Source organism: Pseudopodoces humilis, chromosome 3 (genome assembly GCF_049639895.1).
Source record: "Pseudopodoces humilis isolate 2021_Gansu_Grassland_sample_001 chromosome 3, ASM4963989v1, whole genome shotgun sequence".
NCBI lineage: Eukaryota > Metazoa > Chordata > Aves > Passeriformes > Paridae > Pseudopodoces > Pseudopodoces humilis.
Window position 1 is genome coordinate 40,536,504 of NC_142202.1, and position 19,990 is coordinate 40,556,493.

At 36.7% G+C, this 19,990-nt stretch overlaps 1 protein-coding gene across 27 annotated transcripts in view; it reads left to right on the plus strand.

Moving 5' to 3' along the window:
- The window catches only part of AFDN (afadin, adherens junction formation factor), a 117,753-nt gene that overhangs the window by 17,012 nt on the left and 80,751 nt on the right, over positions 1-19,990 (plus strand). For 17 of the 27 annotated variants that reach the window (XR_015772291.1, XM_014263476.2, XM_088053677.1 and 14 more), the window contains exons 2-3: positions 16,934-17,129; positions 18,665-18,780. Coding sequence is in view for 26 of the 27 variants with exons in the window: in XM_014263476.2 (XP_014118951.1) it covers positions 16,934-17,129; positions 18,665-18,780 (312 nt within the window). In the remaining variant the exon portion in view is untranslated. The remainder of the gene's footprint in view (positions 1-16,933; positions 17,130-18,664; positions 18,781-19,990) is intronic. The other 10 variants (XM_088053668.1, XM_088053671.1, XM_088053675.1 and 7 more) reach the window with 1 other exon arrangement.

The window sequence follows — 19,990 nt, forward strand, 5'->3', positions numbered from 1 at the left end:
TAAGACACACGTTGGGACATCTCAGTATTGGGAGCTCTCCTGTTGGTTGGAGGTCATCTTGTCTAAATTAAGCATATCTGCCTGCCTGGCTGCTATAACAATTAGTGTTTTCTGTAGCTGAACAGTCTTGGAAAATTAGCTTTGGAAAATGAACATCCACAGGTGTTTAAATATGATCCTAGCATACTTTGATTTGGAGTAGACCTCAGGAGATTTCTAGTCCAACCTACTGCTTGAAGCAAGGTCCGTCCTGATGCCCTTGAGGGCTTTTCTTAGAAGGTGTTGAAAACTGCCTAAGTACTGCAATAACTCTGGGCACCCTCCTTCAGTGGTTTGACTGTCCTAATACTGAAAAAGGTTTTCTGTATGGTCAGTTTAAAGGCTGCTTTTGTTTCAGCTTATGTCCAGTGTTTCTTGTCCTCCCACCATACCTTGTTGGTCACTGCTGCATTTTCTTTTTGGCCTCTTTGCAGATCCTCTGAGCTGCTTTGTAGATCTCCCCAAAGCCAGCTCTTCTACAGGAGCGAGAAACCCAGTTCCTTCTGTCTCACCTCCTAAGAAGGTTCTTCAACCTCCTGATCATTCTGTAACTCTCTGCTGAACTTCAGCTTATTTCTGTTCTTTCTGTACTGACAGCCCAAAACCAAAGTGATGGGTAGAGCAATACAATTGTTTTACTTCACCTAAAGCTTGTATTCCTCCTGTTAATGCAACTAAGCATGATGTTGACTTTGCTGCCAGTGCATGCATCTGAATAATTTTCAGCTTGCTGTCCACCAAGATCCTCAGGTTTTCTTTAGCAGAGCTTCTTCCCAGCCAGTCATTTCTTAAGTCTGTGTTGTTGCAAGATATTTTACCTTTCAGTGTCGGGACTTTCCTTTTTCCCTTGTTGAATTCTGTTGAGTTGAAAAGCTGCTCCAAACCTCAAGCAAAAAGCAAAGCAAAAAAACCCCTACCTAAACCCCCAGCTTGAAGAATTTCCTTTGGCAAAACATTTAACCATAGACTAGAAAGCTTTGGATATTGAAATGCTTAGATTCTTCTTGAAGTTGAGTGCAGCATTCTTCTACCCATCCTACACAACCTTCAGGACTGCAAGTCCCTCAGTTGTTTCAGGATCACTTTATGTAACATTTTACTGACTCGAACTATGTTCTGTCAATGTATCTTGTGTGTTAGATTGCCCAGGGGAGACATGGTGAGGTCCTAGTGCTGCAGGACAGGAAGTGTTTTCAAGTTGCATAATTTGCTCACAGTTTTTCTGTGTTTCTTCCTTCCCCAGATCACATGCCAGTATTAGTTTCTGGAATAGATAGTTGCAGTGTATGAGCTGTGCTGGATTATTTTTGTTGATTTGTGTTTATTGGGAATAAAGATTTGCTTTCTCTCCTGATAATTGTTAGTGTATAAAACTCTATTTTTACAGGATGGTGTGTTGACTAGGTCAATTACACATACTCAGCTTCATGTTCTTTGTTTTGAATTCTGCTATTGTGATATAGGTCTCTGTGTGATGCTGAAAAGTAAGTTATGCTGATAGTGTACCATTTTTGATGGAAGAAACATTGAAAATAGACTACAGTCTCATCTGGCTATGGGTATTTGTAGCTACTTTGTTATTTCAATGAACTATTTTTACTTTTAAAATTTAAGTTGCTATTTTGAAACTTTAATTTCAAAGCTTTAATCTGTTAATTCTACAAACATTCTTAGGTCAGTATTAATATAATAGGAATTTTAAGATGAAATAAACTAAGAAGAACCTCAGAAACTCTGCATTAAATTGTATATGTTGATATTAAGTTTAAAGAAGCTTTAACTTACTTTTTAAGTTAAAAGTTAAAAAGTTAAAATAACTTTTTAAGTTTTAAGAACCTTTTCTGCATGTTATGTTTGAATCTATATTGATGCAAACTTGCTAGCCATTCTTAAGTAGCTGACCTACTACTTTAGCTGTTAATCCCTATTTTGGAAGGATTTCCTTCCAAAAAAACATGGTTAAATAGGTTTGTTGCACGCACCCTGGGAAGTCATTGGATAGGACTGGTTTGCCCCACATGTTCAGAGATCAGAATGTGAGTTCCTCAAGAAAAATATCTTTCTGATCATTTCTTTTCACAAGTGGAATCTGCTCAGTTGAAGACAGTCATGCTTCATGTGAGTGGGGGGAGACTGCCGAGGTTATAACAGCATGAAGTCTTACTGCTGGGTGAACAAACTCTGGAAGAGAGCTGTTGAGAGTAGTATTTTGTAAGATCTGTAATCGTCTGCTCTCTCAGTTTTAGGAATGAAGCTGCTGCCTAGACTAAGCAATGTACAAATACAGAAATGCATTGTTTATTTTTAAGTTCATTATTCCAGACTAGGGTGGATAGGAAGGGTGAGGAAGAAAGTAGTAATGTGAAGGATGCCTATGTGATGATTAAGTATTCAGCTTTTCAGTTGTCTTTTTGTTGTTCTTATCTCCTGCCAACTCCACACACCCAGTCTTGTAACTGATGATCTGACTGACCTGCCCTCTGAAACTTCCTCACTCTTCTGTAAGCAGGCAATGGCAACCCTTTGTGAAACAAAGAGCAAGGCACTACAAAATGAGGGGACGGTATTAGTTTGGTTGCTGACCTACCGCACTAGATTTGTTCTGATGCTGAGATGAGAGGTGAGCAAGTGGTTCTTGACTACTTCAAATTTTGAGCACTTAATCAAGTGAATCAATCCCATACTTGCCTTTCAACCCCATATCATGTCTAAAAGTAAAGCCACATTTCTGCATTACCTTATATTGCAACAAAATTACGATTTAAGATGTCTTATATAATTTTAAAGAAGTAATAATATATTAGTGTTTATGACTGGGAAAAGAGCTGCCTTGCTACTGTTTGAGAATTGTAATTTGTCGTAAGACATGAGTAGTCTTGCACAGAACACTTACTCTAATGGGAGACTCAACTCCAAAATATTTGAGAGGTTATGATCAACAATTATAAAATAGTAAGACAAACTTTTTTTTTTTTTTAAACTGGGGTGTGTATATCTCAACTATTGTTTGAAAAACTAATGCTGGTTTCTGACTGAATTCCTTCTGACAAAAAGTCACTGGAATTGGTCTTTATGCTACCCCCACATGATACTTTTCTCTAGACTATTTCTGCTATTATGAAGAGAACTGCAAAGGAAATGAGGAGCTTCCTATGTAATCAACTGGTCAACTGCTGTTTCCTCTATCGGGAATAGTGTTGGCGATTACTCACAGTCGCCGCATTTGCATTGTTGTCCTGAGCATGGAATAAGAGACTGTGAAGTAGTAGGAGAAAGAGAAAATATAGTGGCCATGACTGAAAAAAGAAAGCTTTTTACTCCTATAGTTAAACTTTTGAGTACTTCTCTGTTTTAATGACTGGTGGCACAATGAAATGTTACCTTTAGCAGGTCAGATTGAGCTTTTTAAACCTGTGTAGCCCACCTTGTCTGTGGACTGACTTTGTTAATTGACTGCTTTTTCAAATCTCATTGTCTCTTTGTTTACTCTCATCCTCTAGCTTGGAATGGTGCTACTGTGGTCTCTGCAGGACTTCGGAGACTCTGGGGCTGTAAAACTCAGTCAGTGTTTGTGTGTGGACAACTGAGACAACATCTGATGCAGCAGGGTTTTGCGGAATATCTCTTGGCACTGCTGAGTAATTCCTGTACCATTTGTGTCATTCCTGCTTGAGCTGAACCCTTGCCTTTTTATGCTCAGGACATTTAAAAAAATTTGCAGGTTAGAGTTAGAAACTGGTGATTGGAGCTCTAATGTACTCTGCACTGGGTGGCTCCTGATGTTTTGGAGAAAACACTATTTATAATAGAAAATAACACCACCTTGGTATTTGATACCTTTAGTCACTTTTAGTTGAAGCAGTAGAAAACTGTGTTTATTTGTGTGTAGAAAACATGGGTTGCTATGTCCTCTAGTACTAAATCAGAAACATGACTTAAGTTCTCAGTTAAATGATTTATTAATTGAATTATGGTCTGATTTTATTTTAATAGCCTTTTTTAGGTCTATTATACTGAGTTTCAAATACTGTATTACTTTCACAATGTTTTGTTTGTTCATCCTTAGGCAAATGAAATTGATTTCGTTGTTTAGACAGGGATGATGAAATTCCCACATTCCCACAGATAACCAGTTTATTTCCACTGTGGAAGCTGGCCTGTTATCATACAGCTGACTGGTTAGATTTCTGGAAGTATTCCTTACCTCTGTAAACTACTGCTGTTGGTTTTTATTTTGGGTGTCAATAGCTACCCAAGGGAAAAAGTATGTGAATGAGATTTCATATTTATAGCTTAAGCTGGTAAAATGGCTTTCTAGCTGCAAGAATGCTCCCTTCTCCCCTTCTTCAATTGAACAGGTTTGTTTGGGTTTTTTTAATCCCTCCTTTATGCTGGCATTGGGATTTATGTGACTCCATGGTGAAGTTCTTAGGAAAACTGGTAGACTAAGATTAGTTCTTGTTGGGCTTTTCTCTCTGAACTGGCTCATTAGAGTTCATCTAAATGCTTGTGTTGAAACAATTAAAATGACACACAGCTGGGGTGATACGGATAGGGAAAGCCTCTTCCAGTGTAACTGTTAGTTGCCATTGGATTAGCTTAATGTCATATTTTCCCTTCCTGCCACAAACAGGACTTAGAGAGTAATTTTTCTTTTGAGGTAGCCATCCAGTAATCAACAGTTAGGGACTTCTTTTGGGAATTTATTTCTAGGTCTATGTGACTAGTACATTTTGTGTTCTATAATGACAATAACAATAATGTGGAAGATGCATATAAGAAGAAAGTATTAAGTTAGAGATTTTCTTGTTAGATAAGCCTGTTTAGAGAGCAGAACCTTTCAGCCAATAAACTTGATTCCGTCTGGAAAAATAGACACTTCTGTAGATTGTGAGCAAGTCTGGAACCCCACTGGAGAAAAGGAAGTTGGTAGGTAATTGGAATGTAAAATGCTTCTTCAGTAACAAGGGCGCCAGCTCAAGTACAAAACATTAAAGTGCATTGTTATGTTGATAGCTACATGGTATCTTCTCTTTCAAATCTAAAAGTAAACAGAGCAGAGAGGGAGTAAAATCAGAAGCAAAGTAGTGTTTTAGTTGTGCAGGTGCCTTAGGAAGAAACCTTTTGATATGCTTGGGACTGCTTTGAGCTAGCTTTTTTGATAGAATGGAGGATTTTGTACTATGAAAACAGTGAAAAGAAAACATCACAAAGCAGGGAGTGCAAAACCACTGTCAGTATGAAGACACTGTATATGGTGTTACTGCAGAGAAAGCCCTTTTTTAGCTGTCAGCAGTTGTTTTTAAATAAAACTAACTGAGGCTGAATGTCATTCCCCAGGCACAGAGCTTGATGAAATTATTGCCAAAGATTATAAAACAGGATTAAGTAGGATTTGCAGAGAGAAGTCAATCAACAGATGAGTTTTACTAAACTATTAGAATTACTGTATAGATTTTTCACAAGCTATCTGTGGCCTTGATAGTCCAACATTAAGATAACCAACATCAGGATAACTAACAGCATTAATAAACTGCTTTGTAAATTCTAGAAATGTCTTGAGTCCTTTAAATATAAAAATAAAGAATTAATTCAAAATGACACTTCCTGGAGGAGTTTTTGAATGACTGAACTAAAAAAACCAAAAAACAAACAAACAAAAAAAACCCCCCAAAAACCAAAACAAACAACAAAAACACAACTCTTTTTGGGACATGTTCCTGTTTGGAAGTTGCAATGTCAACCCCATATTTTTTTTTTTTAAATGTTCAATTTTATGCTTTCTAATGGCAAAAACTGTGTGGCAATTTCGTGTTTTAGTTTGACTACGTTTGGTTGTATCCGTAGTGAATGATTATCATGTTTTCTGAATATCTGGTAGAAGTAACCAGAAGGATGTCTTAGCTTGTGTATGTTTACTCTAGACAAACCTGCTTATAAAAGCAGCATGGTTGTGTGTCTTTGGCTGTGACACAGATTATCTCACTAAATTTCATTCATCACTGCAGATTTTCAGTTTGGGGTTTTTTCAAAAGTATTTTTGTAGATGTTTGTTATTCCATAGCCTGAAGTACGGCTGGTTTACCCTTAGAAAGGAAAGGGGAAAGTAAATATTTCAGGTAGGGAAGAAAAACAGTAGTAGTTCAAAGAGGTCCTTTGCCCCAGTTTGATAGAATTTGTTACAATAAAATTGCATTTAGTGGTACATTTTTACCTTATATTATTATTTCAAGCCTGCTGGATTTACCTAACTTATTTGGGAAATAACTTACTGATATCTAGTCAAAGGTTGTATTTAAATCATAATGTTGTGGTTTGGGGTTTTTTCTTTTTTCTTTGTTTGATTTGGGGTTTTTTTTTTGCCTTTTTTTTTTTTTAAATGTAGATTCCGGGCTGCAGTTGTCTGCTTTAGGAGAATCAGGTGCTTGCTTTCTATTAGGCTTGTTAGCATTCCTACTTCAATTCAAACTCCTGACTAATTAGCCTTGTTGCCAAAGCTCCTGGATGCAGAGTATCAGATAGCACTGGGGTTTTTCTCCTTCAGTCAGTGTAGCTGGGTGTCTTAACCCTGTATGGTGCGGATTCCAGCTCATCCCACGGGACTGAGAAACCGGGTACCACAATAGAGTTCATCATTACAGAGCAGAAGTTGGCTCAAACTTTACTGGCTGTGTCAGCATAAATACATGGCATGACCCTTGTTGCATTATGTAAAAATGACTCTGTTTTTGTGGTTTCCTTTGATACCCTCATCATACTAAAGCCTGATACTAAAATAGTAAAAATACAGTGCTAATTACAAGAATTTAATCCAGACAGCTGTTAATTTAAAGAATTGTTGGTGTCACCTTTTTTTTTGTCATGTAGTGAGAGTTTATTTCTTTTATTTCCAATATAGAGGTTATATTGAAAGCAAATAAATATGAATGTTTTGTCAATGAATGTCAGGTGGTTGAAGTGGGTGTGGTTTCTGAGTTGCTCTATGTAATTTGCTGGTGACAGCTCATCAATGGGTACCAGCTTGTCAAATTTGGGTTCTCATTGGTCTGTTGGTTCTTGGATTGAATCTTCAGCCTACTGTGGAATGTGAAGTTGCCAGTGTAAGTGGTCAGAAAGAGCCAAGATACTTGATTTAGTTTGTACTAAGTAGTGTATGTACTTCTGGACACTAGAGAATCCATGTGGGAGGGAAATGTTAAGAATAATTTTATTTGTGCCATCCATAATAAAACTGATCAGCTTTGGGAAGACAGCCACAAGAAACCAGGCTCCATGAGTTTTGTTGCTGGTGGAAATGTTTTTTTCAGTAAATGCAGCTTTCTGCTGTGAGTAGATTGACATTTCTGTTAGAAATACTGAGTTTGCACTCGAAAAGAAGTATCTTATCTGTGAAACTACTAAAAGCTGAAGAATTTGCAAACTACTTGTATTTTATGGATTTAAGACTATTTCTAAGACATTCCTCTATCAGAGTTTTATTATAGAGGAAAAACTATAATCTTTTTAAGTTGTAGAGAATTTATCATGTAACTCTGGAATCTAACAATTTATATGCCAGTTGTAGAAATGACCTTAAGATTACAGTATTCTAAATTTTAGTTTGTGATTGTAGAAAATTAATTTATCTAAATGCCATGTGTTTGTGGACTAAGTCTTTAAAATATCTGAGAGATTTGCCATTCCTGTAGCAAACTACAGCTTCCACTTAGCTGATCAGGACTGCCAATCTCTACTAGGCTGCTGTATTTCTGCAGCCTTCTTTGGTCTGGTGCTTATCTCACCTGTGTCAAGACTTCACAGCGGAGTCACCATAGCCTGAGACAAAAAACAATAAGGGCCTGCTGGCTCATGCTGCTGTAGTCAGGTATGTGCTGATGCTGGTGCAGAACTAGGAATGAAGTGTCCGGCTTGGCAGAGGTTGCTGTTTCATGGTTCCTTCAAGTTAATACCGTGCCAGCCGAAGGACAGTTTCCCCAACTGCTAGCACTGACAATTTCCTCCACACTGAACGAGGGGAAGGGAAATATCTTCTGAGTTAACCCGATTCATGTTGCTGTACAGCTGCAGGATGCTGGTGCCTGGCATAAGAGAGGAGGTGGGAATGAGTGTGTCAGTATGAGGAAGTGCTTTGTGCAGCACTAGAGTTTCTGTTGCTGACTGTGTGTCTGCACTTTTAATGTTAAAGTGAGTAAGGGCAGTCTTTTTTGTGTGCATCTGACTGATGCCCGAAGATGCTTTAAATACAGGGATTGCAGCTCTGCAAGTAGCAATGACAGTGAAAAGTCACACTCACAGTGCCTGAACTTTCATTCTCCCCCTTCAATTTTCCTGTTGTATTTTGTTTTGAGGTGGATGTAGTAACCTATTTCTTTTCCTCTAAATGGGACTGTTCAAAAGGAACAGTCTTTAACACAATAAATAGTATGGAGAACTCTGATTTATTTCAATGGGTTTGTAAGATGCATCTGAAAAATATTATAGGGGATTGTCTGTACTTTTAATTCTTCTCCTCTATGTTTTCTGGTGCTGCTCCTTAGCAATGTCTTAGTTGCACAACAGTGACAGGTTGTAGATAAATAGTAGAAAAATAAGCAATATTTTATTGATGCCCATTGCTATTTGTTGTTTTTCCTCTTTTATGTATGTCATGATTAATTCAAAGGAGGCTTTATTTGGTTTTGACTCACTTTTTAGCTGGTTCCAGGTATGATTGAACTCTGCCTGTACCTCTCTCCTGTTGCTGGAGACCTTCAGGGTATTTTGATACACCAGATGTATATCAATCACTTTTCCATTGCATTACTGCCATATCACTGCCTTCAAACAATTTACATAATAATAATAACAGCAATAATAATAATAACAAGCTTTTGTTTGGTATATTTTTTTTCAGAATATGTGTTGACAGTTACTGCATGGTCCTCAGTCTAAGGGTGTTGGGGGAGTCTCTTTATGGTACTGGCATCAATATAATTTATAAAAGTAGGTATGTTTTTAACTTGGGAATATGATTTGATTTTCTGTAGCTTTATTTTTATTTTGAAATTAGTCAGTCTAATGAATGATTAAATGGTAACCAAACTGTTGGTAGTGCTTATTGTTGAAAACATTTTTTGTTTGATTTCTTCAGTTAACTGCAGGTTTAATTTATACAAAGAATAGATCTGCATGTTCTCTGGTTGATGGTGTGAATGCTGTCCACTGAAGCTTATCAAAGCACACCCTGCAGGGGGCAGGCAGCAGCTGTGTTGAAAGTGCTGTGCTGATTTTGCTGATCCCATACTGTAGGTTTGAAAATTAAGAGTTGGAAGGTAATGTCTGTCATGCTTTTGAGGAGTACCCTTGGCAATTTTTTTTTTCATTTTTAATGGTAGCTCCTTTTTGACTCATAAATCTTATGTGAAGATGCTTCATGTTGCTTTTGTAATAATATCTTTTGTAAAAAGGTTGTGAAGACTTTGGTGTATTCAGAATGAAGTGTGGTTGATGGCTACACACAGAATGTGGTAGCTCTGGTAAAAGACTACTCTGAAAACAACTTGTTTTGTTTTGAAGCCAGTAGGAAATACCTTGTCTCATCTACCTGGTGTAGATGGGTCTCTTTTGAAACTTGATTTTTTTGATCTCTGAGGTGTAAGTTAGCAGGAAAGTATTGAAGATTAAAGTTGTGTTTGTTTCATCCCAAGAGTTTTCTGTGTTAATTAGTCTTGCTGTTGGGGACAGATAGGCAGCAGGAAGCAGGGTCAATGCCTATACAGTAAAATATTTACATCTATGATAATTCAAGGTTCACATGGGCATTCAAGCTGCATTTATGAAAGTTAATCCTTTTTTAGTGGATATGATAGTTATAGACTTTGGCATTAGTTTTAAGATTTTGTGTACCATTTGTCATATACTGCAGTGGGTTTTGCATTGACTTGATTGCATTACATTTATGTTGTGAGAATGTTTGTAGTACCTCTTGTCTTTTGGTCTTGAGGTTTTATTTTGTACTGTAGTGGGGGTGGTTCCTAAGATGCAATTTTCCTCAGGAAAATAAAGAGGAGGTTTCACTTAGTTATGATCTTCATGTTGTGGGTTATTGGTAATTCTCTCTGACAGAAAGGTCAGCTGTTGGTCCTGCTGCTGTGAACATTATGGTGTCTAAACTGTTGTGGCAGAATGAGTCATTCTGTAGTTGAAAGTCTTTGTTGATCCAGGTGTCAAAAGTTTGGAAGAGGAAATAAAGCTGATGAATGTTTTTTTTTTGTAGCAGCTGTTTTTTCATCTGTATTGTTCTTCCTTTCTTCTGTTAGATTAAAGGTAGCCTTTTGTCATGAAGCTGCACTTTTTGAAGTAAACTTAAAAACTATAGCTTAACAAGAACACTGTGTTTCTTTACTACATGGAAGACAGTTTATAAAAGTTACCAGGATTTTTTTTTTTAAAAAAAAAACTATTTGGAATTCCTTTTTAATAGTATTGTTTGTCCTCAAGTTTCAAGTTAAGCAGTCATTATGGGAATTGAGTGCTAGAACTGGGAATGAGTGCTAGAAACCTCACCCCCATGTAATTTCACAGTGCTTATTCCCTTACTGATTTAAGTGGGTTTTAAAATATTGCAGGATTTTTTTTTTAATATAATATTCTTGTACTCATTAGAATTCCATCGATATGTTGCATACATACGGCTTTTGGAGAAGGAAGCAATTCCATTTTGCTTTGTAGACTGACAAGTCAGATACAAAGGCGTTATATGAATGTTTCAGCATATTCTGCAGTGATAATACTATTGCTCTGCTGACATGTTATATCAATATTGTGACCCAAATTCATTTGAAAGCAACTTGTATGTGATTTAATTCTAATTTCTGTACTGTGGATTGTTTTTATTGTTATTTATATTCTATTAGCAAAACTCCTGAGCAACAAGCACATGTACCTGAATAGTAATTGCAGCTTAGTTCTCTGTAGGTTTTTGCCTGCAGAATTTGAATGGGGCATGAAGAAAGATGTGATGTTCTTAGTGCTGGATTTTGGTATTTTCTAGATGCAGTCATGCAGAATGTGCTTGCAAGGCAAACAGTGTTATCAATGCAGCTGAAAGAGATCAAAGCCTCTTGGAGGTGGTGCAGATGAGGATTTTTGAAGGGAAAGTTGCATATTCTCTGCTGCTCCAGAGACTGAATAGTTTATAGAATGGGTAGTGTAATACTCTTAAATACTGAAGTATGTGGTGTTTTATGATGGATACAGGTGGGATAGGAGTTTAAATCCTATGGGTATTCCTTGCTGGTTGGTGCTAATAGTAGTTTTGATTTCATTCATTGCTGTGCCCTATGTTGTGATAAGTACTCTCTCATTATCTCTGACACTTGAAAGGAGGGGTTTCCTTTCCATGCCCATGGCTGTAGATTATGGCTCTTGGATAGTACTGCTTTGTTTGCAGAAGCTTCTCAGATTCTTCAGGAAGTCCAGGTTTCCCTGCTGCAAATCCTGTTATGTCACATTGCAGGCTTTTCCGAGCTTCATGTACAGGGCGGTCTTTTTCTCTCTTTCTACTTGTCTCGCATATTCTTTCTTGACTACTATATTCTTGTATAAGAAGAGTGGGATGATTGACAGAAAGAGTTTGGAGACATTTTTTTTCATGGGGATTTTCTTTGTTTTAGATTGCAAAGTATTAAACACCTTTGCTTTCCATAATTTTTATCATTTCTCATATGTATTAATAACCACTCTTCTTAATTGGAGACGTGAGCTTGAGATGCTCTTCCCTCCATCTTTTACTTACTTGCATTTCTCTGTAGCATAACTTCAAATGAATGATCTTGTTTATTATTACTACTTTAAAGCAGAAATCCACTCTTGACAGTAAGTAGCTGAGAACTAGATTAAAACTGTTTCGAGAAAGAGGAGTCACTTTGGTGAAGCCTCATGGAAAACATTGATGATAATTGATGTGATAACTTGTACCTCACATCTTCAGTTTTAAGTTTGACTTGTGTGTTCTGTGTGACTGACTTTGTTATGTATTAAAGTTTATTTGCTTCTTGCTTTCGTAGTGCTCTTTTTAATTGCATAATGGTCTGAGGTACTCAAGGAGAATGTCAGAGGAGATTGATAGCACTGAGAATGCAGATGTTTTCTAAGAATGTTTAATCAAAGCTTTTCACAAGATTTTGTAGAATTTCGAAGTTGTTTCACTTTGTGAAAGTGTTGTTTCAGGTGTTTCATTCTGATGCTTTTGTGTGATTTTATTTTTGTTTTCTGAAGACATACTTTCAGAACATGTAACCCATTGATTTTGAAGCAGTTACTGCCTGTCATTACCTTTATGCAAAAAGTCATAACTAGGTATTCAAAATGCTTCTATAAACTCCTTGCTTTGTGCCTAATGAAGAGGTGGTGCAGCTTACTTCTGTTTGTAAAACAAAGAAATGATGATTAACTGGCAATTGTTTTGTAGGTTGAAACCTTTTGAGTAGGATATGCTTTTGAAAACTACCATAACTTCATTTGAAAGTGATAAAAAGGAAAAATTATGCTTTGTATTTGAGGAAATAGGCCTTTATTAAAGGTCTAAACATCTGATTTTCACTGTATGCTCTTTAAAATATGTTTTGTAGTCTAGATGATCAGAATTAAGTTTTTGTGAAAATTGACTGTACTTGTGTGGCTGAAGACTGGTCTGCATCCTTGCATTCCTACATGAGCCAAGATCTTGAACAGCAGATACATAAAATATCAAACATGATCCAGTGATGTTGCTTATGATGCATATAAACAACCTCCTGAGAGAAATTTAGGAGTGTTCATACACTTAAGTAATTAGTCGCTCTTGAAATCCAGAAAACATTTTAATTTCTTTTTGTTAACTGATAAATGACAATTCTCATCTTTAGAGGAAGATGGTTTCAAGAGATTTATAAGTGTTTTGGAGAGATTCCTTCACTTACAAGAATATATATCAGGGAATAATAGATGCTTCTGTATCTACCTGATTTAGGACAAGCGTTTTTTTGTTCTTCAGCCTCTTTTATTGTGAGTTCATATTATAAACTGCAGCGAATGTGCCTAGCAGTCTTGACAAAGAAATTCAGAAGTGAATGAGTTTGAGGGTGAAGCACAAAACTCTGAGAAATAAACACTTTAATGCAGAGTTAGAGTGGAGTGTAGAAATTTAAGTGCAGTGCCTATCTTGTTGTCTGAGTGTGAGTGGTGGCATCTGTCTCTGTGTGGTTGGGATTTATCTGCTAAACATGTGGTGGGAAGGTTAAATATGGCTTGAACTGGAGCTATACACACACTCAAACACATGTGATTTAAAAAAAAAAAAAGTATTTTTCGCTTTGTTTTTGTAGTCTCCTACTTTCTGATTTTTTGAAATGTGAAGCCAAATTCTTCCATGTTATCAAACAGTTTTATTTAAATATGTAATAGTCTAGCAGTGCCCCAAGGTACAGTTTTGGAACAGTGGAAATGAAACATTAAAAGGAGTTTTATATGGGGAAGTGATAGAAGATTGTGATGCTCTTGTGCAGTCTTTTTTTTTTTAACAAAAAACTTTGGGAAGAAGTAGGGAGAGGGAACTAGGATATGGTTTGTGGAGACACAGCTTGAGAAGCTGCTGTAAAGGAGGTTGTAGAGGGGAAATGGACAGACAGTGGTCAGTACATTCAGTTTTTTTATAGCCAGATTGTCAAATGGCAACTTTAGAAAACATGTTACTTCTTTTGGAAAATGAAAACAAAACTTGCTTATACAGATACTGTATCTTGAGAATTCAGAATGTACTTTGTCTCCTCTGCTTTGTTAGTGCCTGGAAGCAGAAATAAGTTGTAACTTGCATTGTTATTATTGATAATACTAATATTAACAGCAACAACAAACATGGTAGCTTAGAAAGCTTCTTGGATTGTTTTTTTACATCTTTTCTGAATGGATCTGTGTTCCATTCCCTTGCTGTTCAGTCTTTCCTGTGTTGTTAAAAAATCTGCAGATTAAAAGCATGGCTAGTTGGCAGTGGAATGTGTCCCCAGCAAAATAATCCCCTCTTCCTAACAAAAAACAACAGAAACAAAAAAAATTGGAAAAAGCTACTGGAATCGTATCACTATGTAGTACCTCACATGGTACATAATGCATGGAAAAGATTAGCAATGTGCTCATTTTTCTCTTTTAAAATTTGTGCTTCAGCAGTACCTTGAGATAGTGGTGGGGAAAACTTCGTATAAAGGGAAATAAATGTTCTAAATGGGACATGATTGTGCTTCATGATACTTCTGCAGAAGTCTCATGTGTTGTTTTTTGCAGCAATCAAACAAGTGGCTGGGAACTTAAAGTTGATTATAAAAATACTATAGCTGTTTTGTGAAGCATCATGGTTAAGGAATATTAGCAGAAGAGGCAACCATTTAAACCGAATCCACATAAAAGCATGCATGGAATGTCACTCAAAATATTACCTATGAGAATGCTCTCCTTTCTAGAGATCATGACATGCTTAGATTAATTTTTCTTGCAAAAAATACAGAACTTTCCAACCCAGTTGGAAATGCAACATACGTGCCCCCTAGGAAAGCTTGGTAAAGCTAAAAGGAGCAGGTAAGTAACCAAGTACCTGCGGCAGCTGAGAGTTAAAGATGCTGTGCCGGAGGTACAGACCAAAAGCATGCCAGCTATCAAGGGAAGTGTGAAAGGAAGCTGGCATGACTGAACATCAGGCGAAGATAGTTACTAGAAAGCTGAAGTAGTATCCAAATCTGGAAAACTGTGAGGATATAAAATCTGACAAGTAGAATATAAAAAGCATGAGATAAAAGAGGAATGCTTTCAAACCAGCGTTTGTTAAGAGAGAAAAATGCAAGAAAGCAAGTTAATAGAACCAGAGAATGTTCATCCAATAAGTGTAAGAAGTGAGAGATGAAGTGATTTTACAAAGTGGTCTATAATGGCTCTGTTAGGTGGACACCTTCAGGTCGTTGGATGCAAATGCAGTGTGAAGCCAGTATTAGAAAGGATGTTCTCATAGAGATAACATCAATAGTGAAGAAGCTGCATTAGCCTACAGAATTCATGGTGGTGTCTGTAGTAGACTGTGGAAAGGTCAACAGGACATAGAAAAGAAGTTGTGCTTCAGAATTTTTGGCACTCACTGAGAGAGTTAGCAAGAACACATAAAAGGAAGCTCCAATTCGCTATGGTAGGTAAGATTTCCAGAAGTCATTTGGTAGCCTTCTGCATGAGAGGGGTAAGTCCTCATATGGATAATTAGTTAATCATTTGGTATATATAATTAAAGGCAATAAATGAAATAGTCAGGGTGCTTTTCAGAGGTGAGTAGTAGCTGTTATAAAAATGTTCACAGCTGAAGAATTATACCCACAGTTGTATAATTGCAGTCAAGTTCAGAGTGTATGCAGAAGTGGGAGTGAGCTGGAGGAATGTGGAAACTCTAACTCCTTGCAGGAAGGAACAGTGGTTTGGAAGTACAATAGATAGTTGTGTGAACAGCAGTGCAGCCTCAGATTAATTCTGTAAATTGTTAGGATAACAACAAGAGAATAAAACACAATTGGCTATTGTTGAGGTCCATGGTGCATTTCATTGGACTGCTGTATTGGTGTAGGCTTGGGAGTATTGTGGGAAGAACAGTGCTTACTTCTGCAAGTGTCTAGGTGAATAGATGTTTGTCTAAGTGCAGGTTACTTGACTTTTTAATTCCTTTTTAAATATTCTTATTTTTTCCTTTCTTTTCGCAGAGGTCTTCTGTATGATAGCATAGCTTCAGTAGATATCTCGATTCTTTGCTGTTCTAAGAAGCATTGTGATGTGTGTCCTGTGATCAGATGTAGAACTGGAAAGGGCTGTGCTTAGCATAAAATTTACCACTGTGCCCAACACATAAGGATTTGCCTATTTCAAAGCCTCAGGATAATGAAGACAGGAGGAACGATTATTAAACTGTAGAGTAAACTTGGCAAAGTCAGCTGGAGACTTGAATATCCTTGCTTCCTCTTGAGTGCAGGGTCCTATGATTGTTGGGATTTATGTAAGGGGCAAAAGTTGGCCAGGTGGAGACCACTGGGAAACTAAAATTTGAATTTGGAGTTGTTGTTCAGACCAGTAGTGGAGTAGACAGTAGTCTCCTGAAGTTTGCTGTGCTGCAGTAGAGCACAGGCTCCAGTGGCTAAGGAAAGCACTTGAGGATGTGAATTTAAAATAGTTTGAACAAATTGCTATTGCAGTTGTAGTGCAGCCACCTGTTTGACAGCTGCAGTCCCTTTCTTCACCTTGTGTTGGTGCTGGAGTTTTTTTTCTTTCACAGAGTGTTTAGGGAGCTGTAGCAAAGACTAAACTTTCTTAAAATAAAAAATACAATCAAGTCAAATGGTTTAACTTCCTTAAAAGAATGTTTCTGGGACAAACTGATGCCAGCATGAGAGAGGAGTGCGTGAAGGGATGAATAGAGGAGAGAAAAGATGGTCCTGTGACTTCTGTGACAGCAAGCTGTTCTCTTCAAGACACGCTGCTGTTCCTTGAGCATACACTTTTACAGACTTGGGCTGCAGGGGTCTGTTCTTAGTTAGTCTTCAAGATGTATCTCTAGGTTTAAGAAAAGAGGTTTTATTAATTCTCCTGACAATGGTTGTAAATTTGGATACTTAAAGATTCAAGTTCAGTATTTTCAGTTATAGATAGTCCTTAATTTCTTTTTACAGGATAGCCTTTTTTTTTTTTCAAGTTTATAGTGTCCTGGTTTTTAATTCTAATGTTACGAAAATTTTGAAACCAATGTAATATTTGAAGGTATGACATTTTCATAATAAATTTGTAATAAATAATAAAAGAACTCTGAACCTTCTAGCTGTTAGCTAGCACTCAGATTTGTATTTTTATTTCTTTGCAGGATCTTGAGTTTCATGGAGTAATGAGATTCTACTTTCAAGACAAAGCAGCTGGAAATTTTGCAACAAAATGCATCCGTGTCTCTAGTACCGCCACAACTCAAGATGTGATAGAAACTCTTGCAGAGAAGTTTCGACCAGACATGCGAATGTTGTCGTCCCCTAAATACTCACTTTATGAAGTGCATGTCAGTGGAGGTTTGTATTTATTCATTAAGTCCTTCCTGCATCTGCACCACCATCATATCTACTCCCAGCCAAGTAGTACCTCTCAACTAGGTTTGCCCCCAGTTTCTGAACCACATGAGACTTGGGTTTTTTATTCCTAAATATGTTGTTTTTTAAATACCACTTGTTTTTTTAGAAGTGGTTTTCAAAACTTTATTATGCATATCAGGCCTGCAGTTCATGTAGGATTTGATTATGATCTATTAAATGCTGTAATAGGCATCCAATAGTTTGTTGACATTTGTGAGCGAGTTGCTATTTTTAGGATTAGTAGGTAAAGACTAAATTCTTAATGGGAAACTAAGGTTGTTAAATTAAAGCAGTTAAGAGTACATCTGTTCTTTGAAGCTGTGGGCCTTTGATGGCAGCCTTATAACTCACGTTGTTTTACTGCTAAATTTGGGGAAGTTCAGCTTTTGTTTGAAGCCACTGTGTTTCTTAGACAGATCCTCTAATGTTACGTGTGAAGAACTTGAATATCTAAATAGCCTTTGGTACTGCTAAAATTTGTCTGTTTCAGATTAGAACATGATCGTGGTAAAGACAGATATAGGAGAAACTACCTTTTGATTGTGTTTTTTATTGTATTTCAGAAGTTTGCACAAGTGCTTGAACAACCTTAAATTCTGCATTTGAAAGACTGAAAATAATTTAATTTTTTCTGCTTTAGATTTCTTGAAAAATCTGTTAGGACTTTATATATAGTCAAAATGGAATAATTTTCTTTGTGGAGCAAGTTCATGATTTTTAAAAGATCATTGAGTCATGCAAGGTCGATAGGAGTGTTTCTCACTAAATAAAAATAACCACAGAAACATTGTTGTTTTCCTGGGCATATGTATTGTCTCCTTTTAAAAAGGAAAATCAAATGGCAAGACTTGCTTAAGTTTTTTAACCATTCTGTCAGTTGTTTTTCCATATACTTAAAATAGATGTAATACACTAAATGAAATTTTGTCTTGGATCTGCATAATGTTGTGGGGGTTTTTGGTTTGTTTTATTTTGTTTTTCTTTTGTTTAAATTTTGTAATCTTGTTTACTTTCGTGCAGTCTTTTTAGAATAGTATTTCTTGGGCTGCAACCAGGCTGTCAACTTTAAAGTAAATTTAAAATATGACAAATGAGTATTTGGAAATCCCAAGATGTTAAAAAGTTTTAAACATTTCAACTGTAGATCTAACTTCTCCTCCAGACTGGTAATGTGTTCTGAGACTTAGTTCTAACAAAGGAGTTTGACAAAGGAGTAAGGCAAGACTGCCTTATGGGGACCTTTAGCTTTTAACATCTGTATAGATGGAATGCACTTGGGCTTGTTGCTAGAAAGGGGACATGTAATTAATTCTGCATTCCCCAGCTTTCTTTCTGTCCCTATAATTAACAGGAAAACATCAACAGATGTGTTCTGTTAAGCCAACCTTTTGGTTTTTTTTAAAGTTTAACTTATTTCTAAATATCTTTGCTCTTGAGATACCAAGTAACTGTTACTGCTTTTCATTTTTTTGAAGAAGAAAGAAGATTAGATGTGGATGAGAAGCCTCTTGTTGTACAGTTAAACTGGAACAAAGATGATCGGGAAGGAAGGTTTGTCCTCAAGAATGAAAATGATACACTTCCTCCAAAGGTGAGTCTTTACAGAGCATGCTAGTGGTAACAGCATGAAATCTCTGGGGTTTGCTTATATAAGAAAACATAACTTTTACTTTTTTTAATTCCTGGAAACAGCTGCTGCTCGTGACCTTCAGTATCTGGAACAAGTATTTTTAAATACTTAAAGTGCATCTTTGCAACACTGCATTTTTTTTATCTTTCTATGGCTGATGATGCTGTCATCCATGTAGCTGTCTAGTACCTGGAGCATGTAATGCCTAGCTTTGTTCTATTATGATGACTTGAAAATTTCCTCAGTGTACGGTGCCAAATACCAGGAGGTAATCTTGCCTCTTGCAAAACTTTTAAAAGGGAATGCCAGGGGGAGTTAAAGAGCTAAAAATTATTACCTCCTTAGGTAACACTCTGTTTCTAGAAAATTGATGGAAGACTCTTTCCTTTTGTACAGGGTTTTTTGTTTTGTTTTGGTTTTGCTTTTTTGGGCATTGATTATTTTTTTCTCTTACAAATGCAAAATGAATGAGCTGCCAACATCAGCTGTACAAAACTTTGCTTTAATATTAGCAATTTAAACATTAAATTAGATTAGTCTTTGGCTCCTGAAATCATGTAATTACGTATATTATATGTAGCTTGGTGTCCTGTAGCTATGGAAAACATGCTGTTCAGTGTGGGCTATCTTAAGGCAAATTTTTAATCTTGTGCTGAGCGCTAAATTTCCTTTGCTTTTGGAATTAGAGCTTGTTAATTTTAGAAGTGCTTTGGGTATAGGTACGTGAGCTTGCACTGGGCTTTTGACTACAGGATACATCCATGTTACAGGGCAGAAGAGGAAGTTAATGATATCTTGCACTACACATACCAAACCTGCTATTCCTATTAATTGAATTAAGTGATTTGCAATCTTCCTTCTCCATGTTCTTCACTTCCTGATAGAAGTGAGAAAATCTGCATCTTCTTTCTCTCATGCTCTGTAATCTTCTCTACAGAAGGCAAATGAGTGGAGGATTACAGGTATCTTGTGTAAGCAAGGAGCAGGAATTGAAGAAGAGAACACTGGAATGACAACTTGGAAAAATAGACCATTGGGGAAAAGTCCTCTGTAATGTTTTTTCTTCTGCAGTTGATTATCTGGTGCTCTAACAGAGTTGCCTTGAAAGCAAATTAAGCACAGTGTTGTTACAGAATATTTTTACTCAGAAGCAAAAATTTGTTTTGCAGCC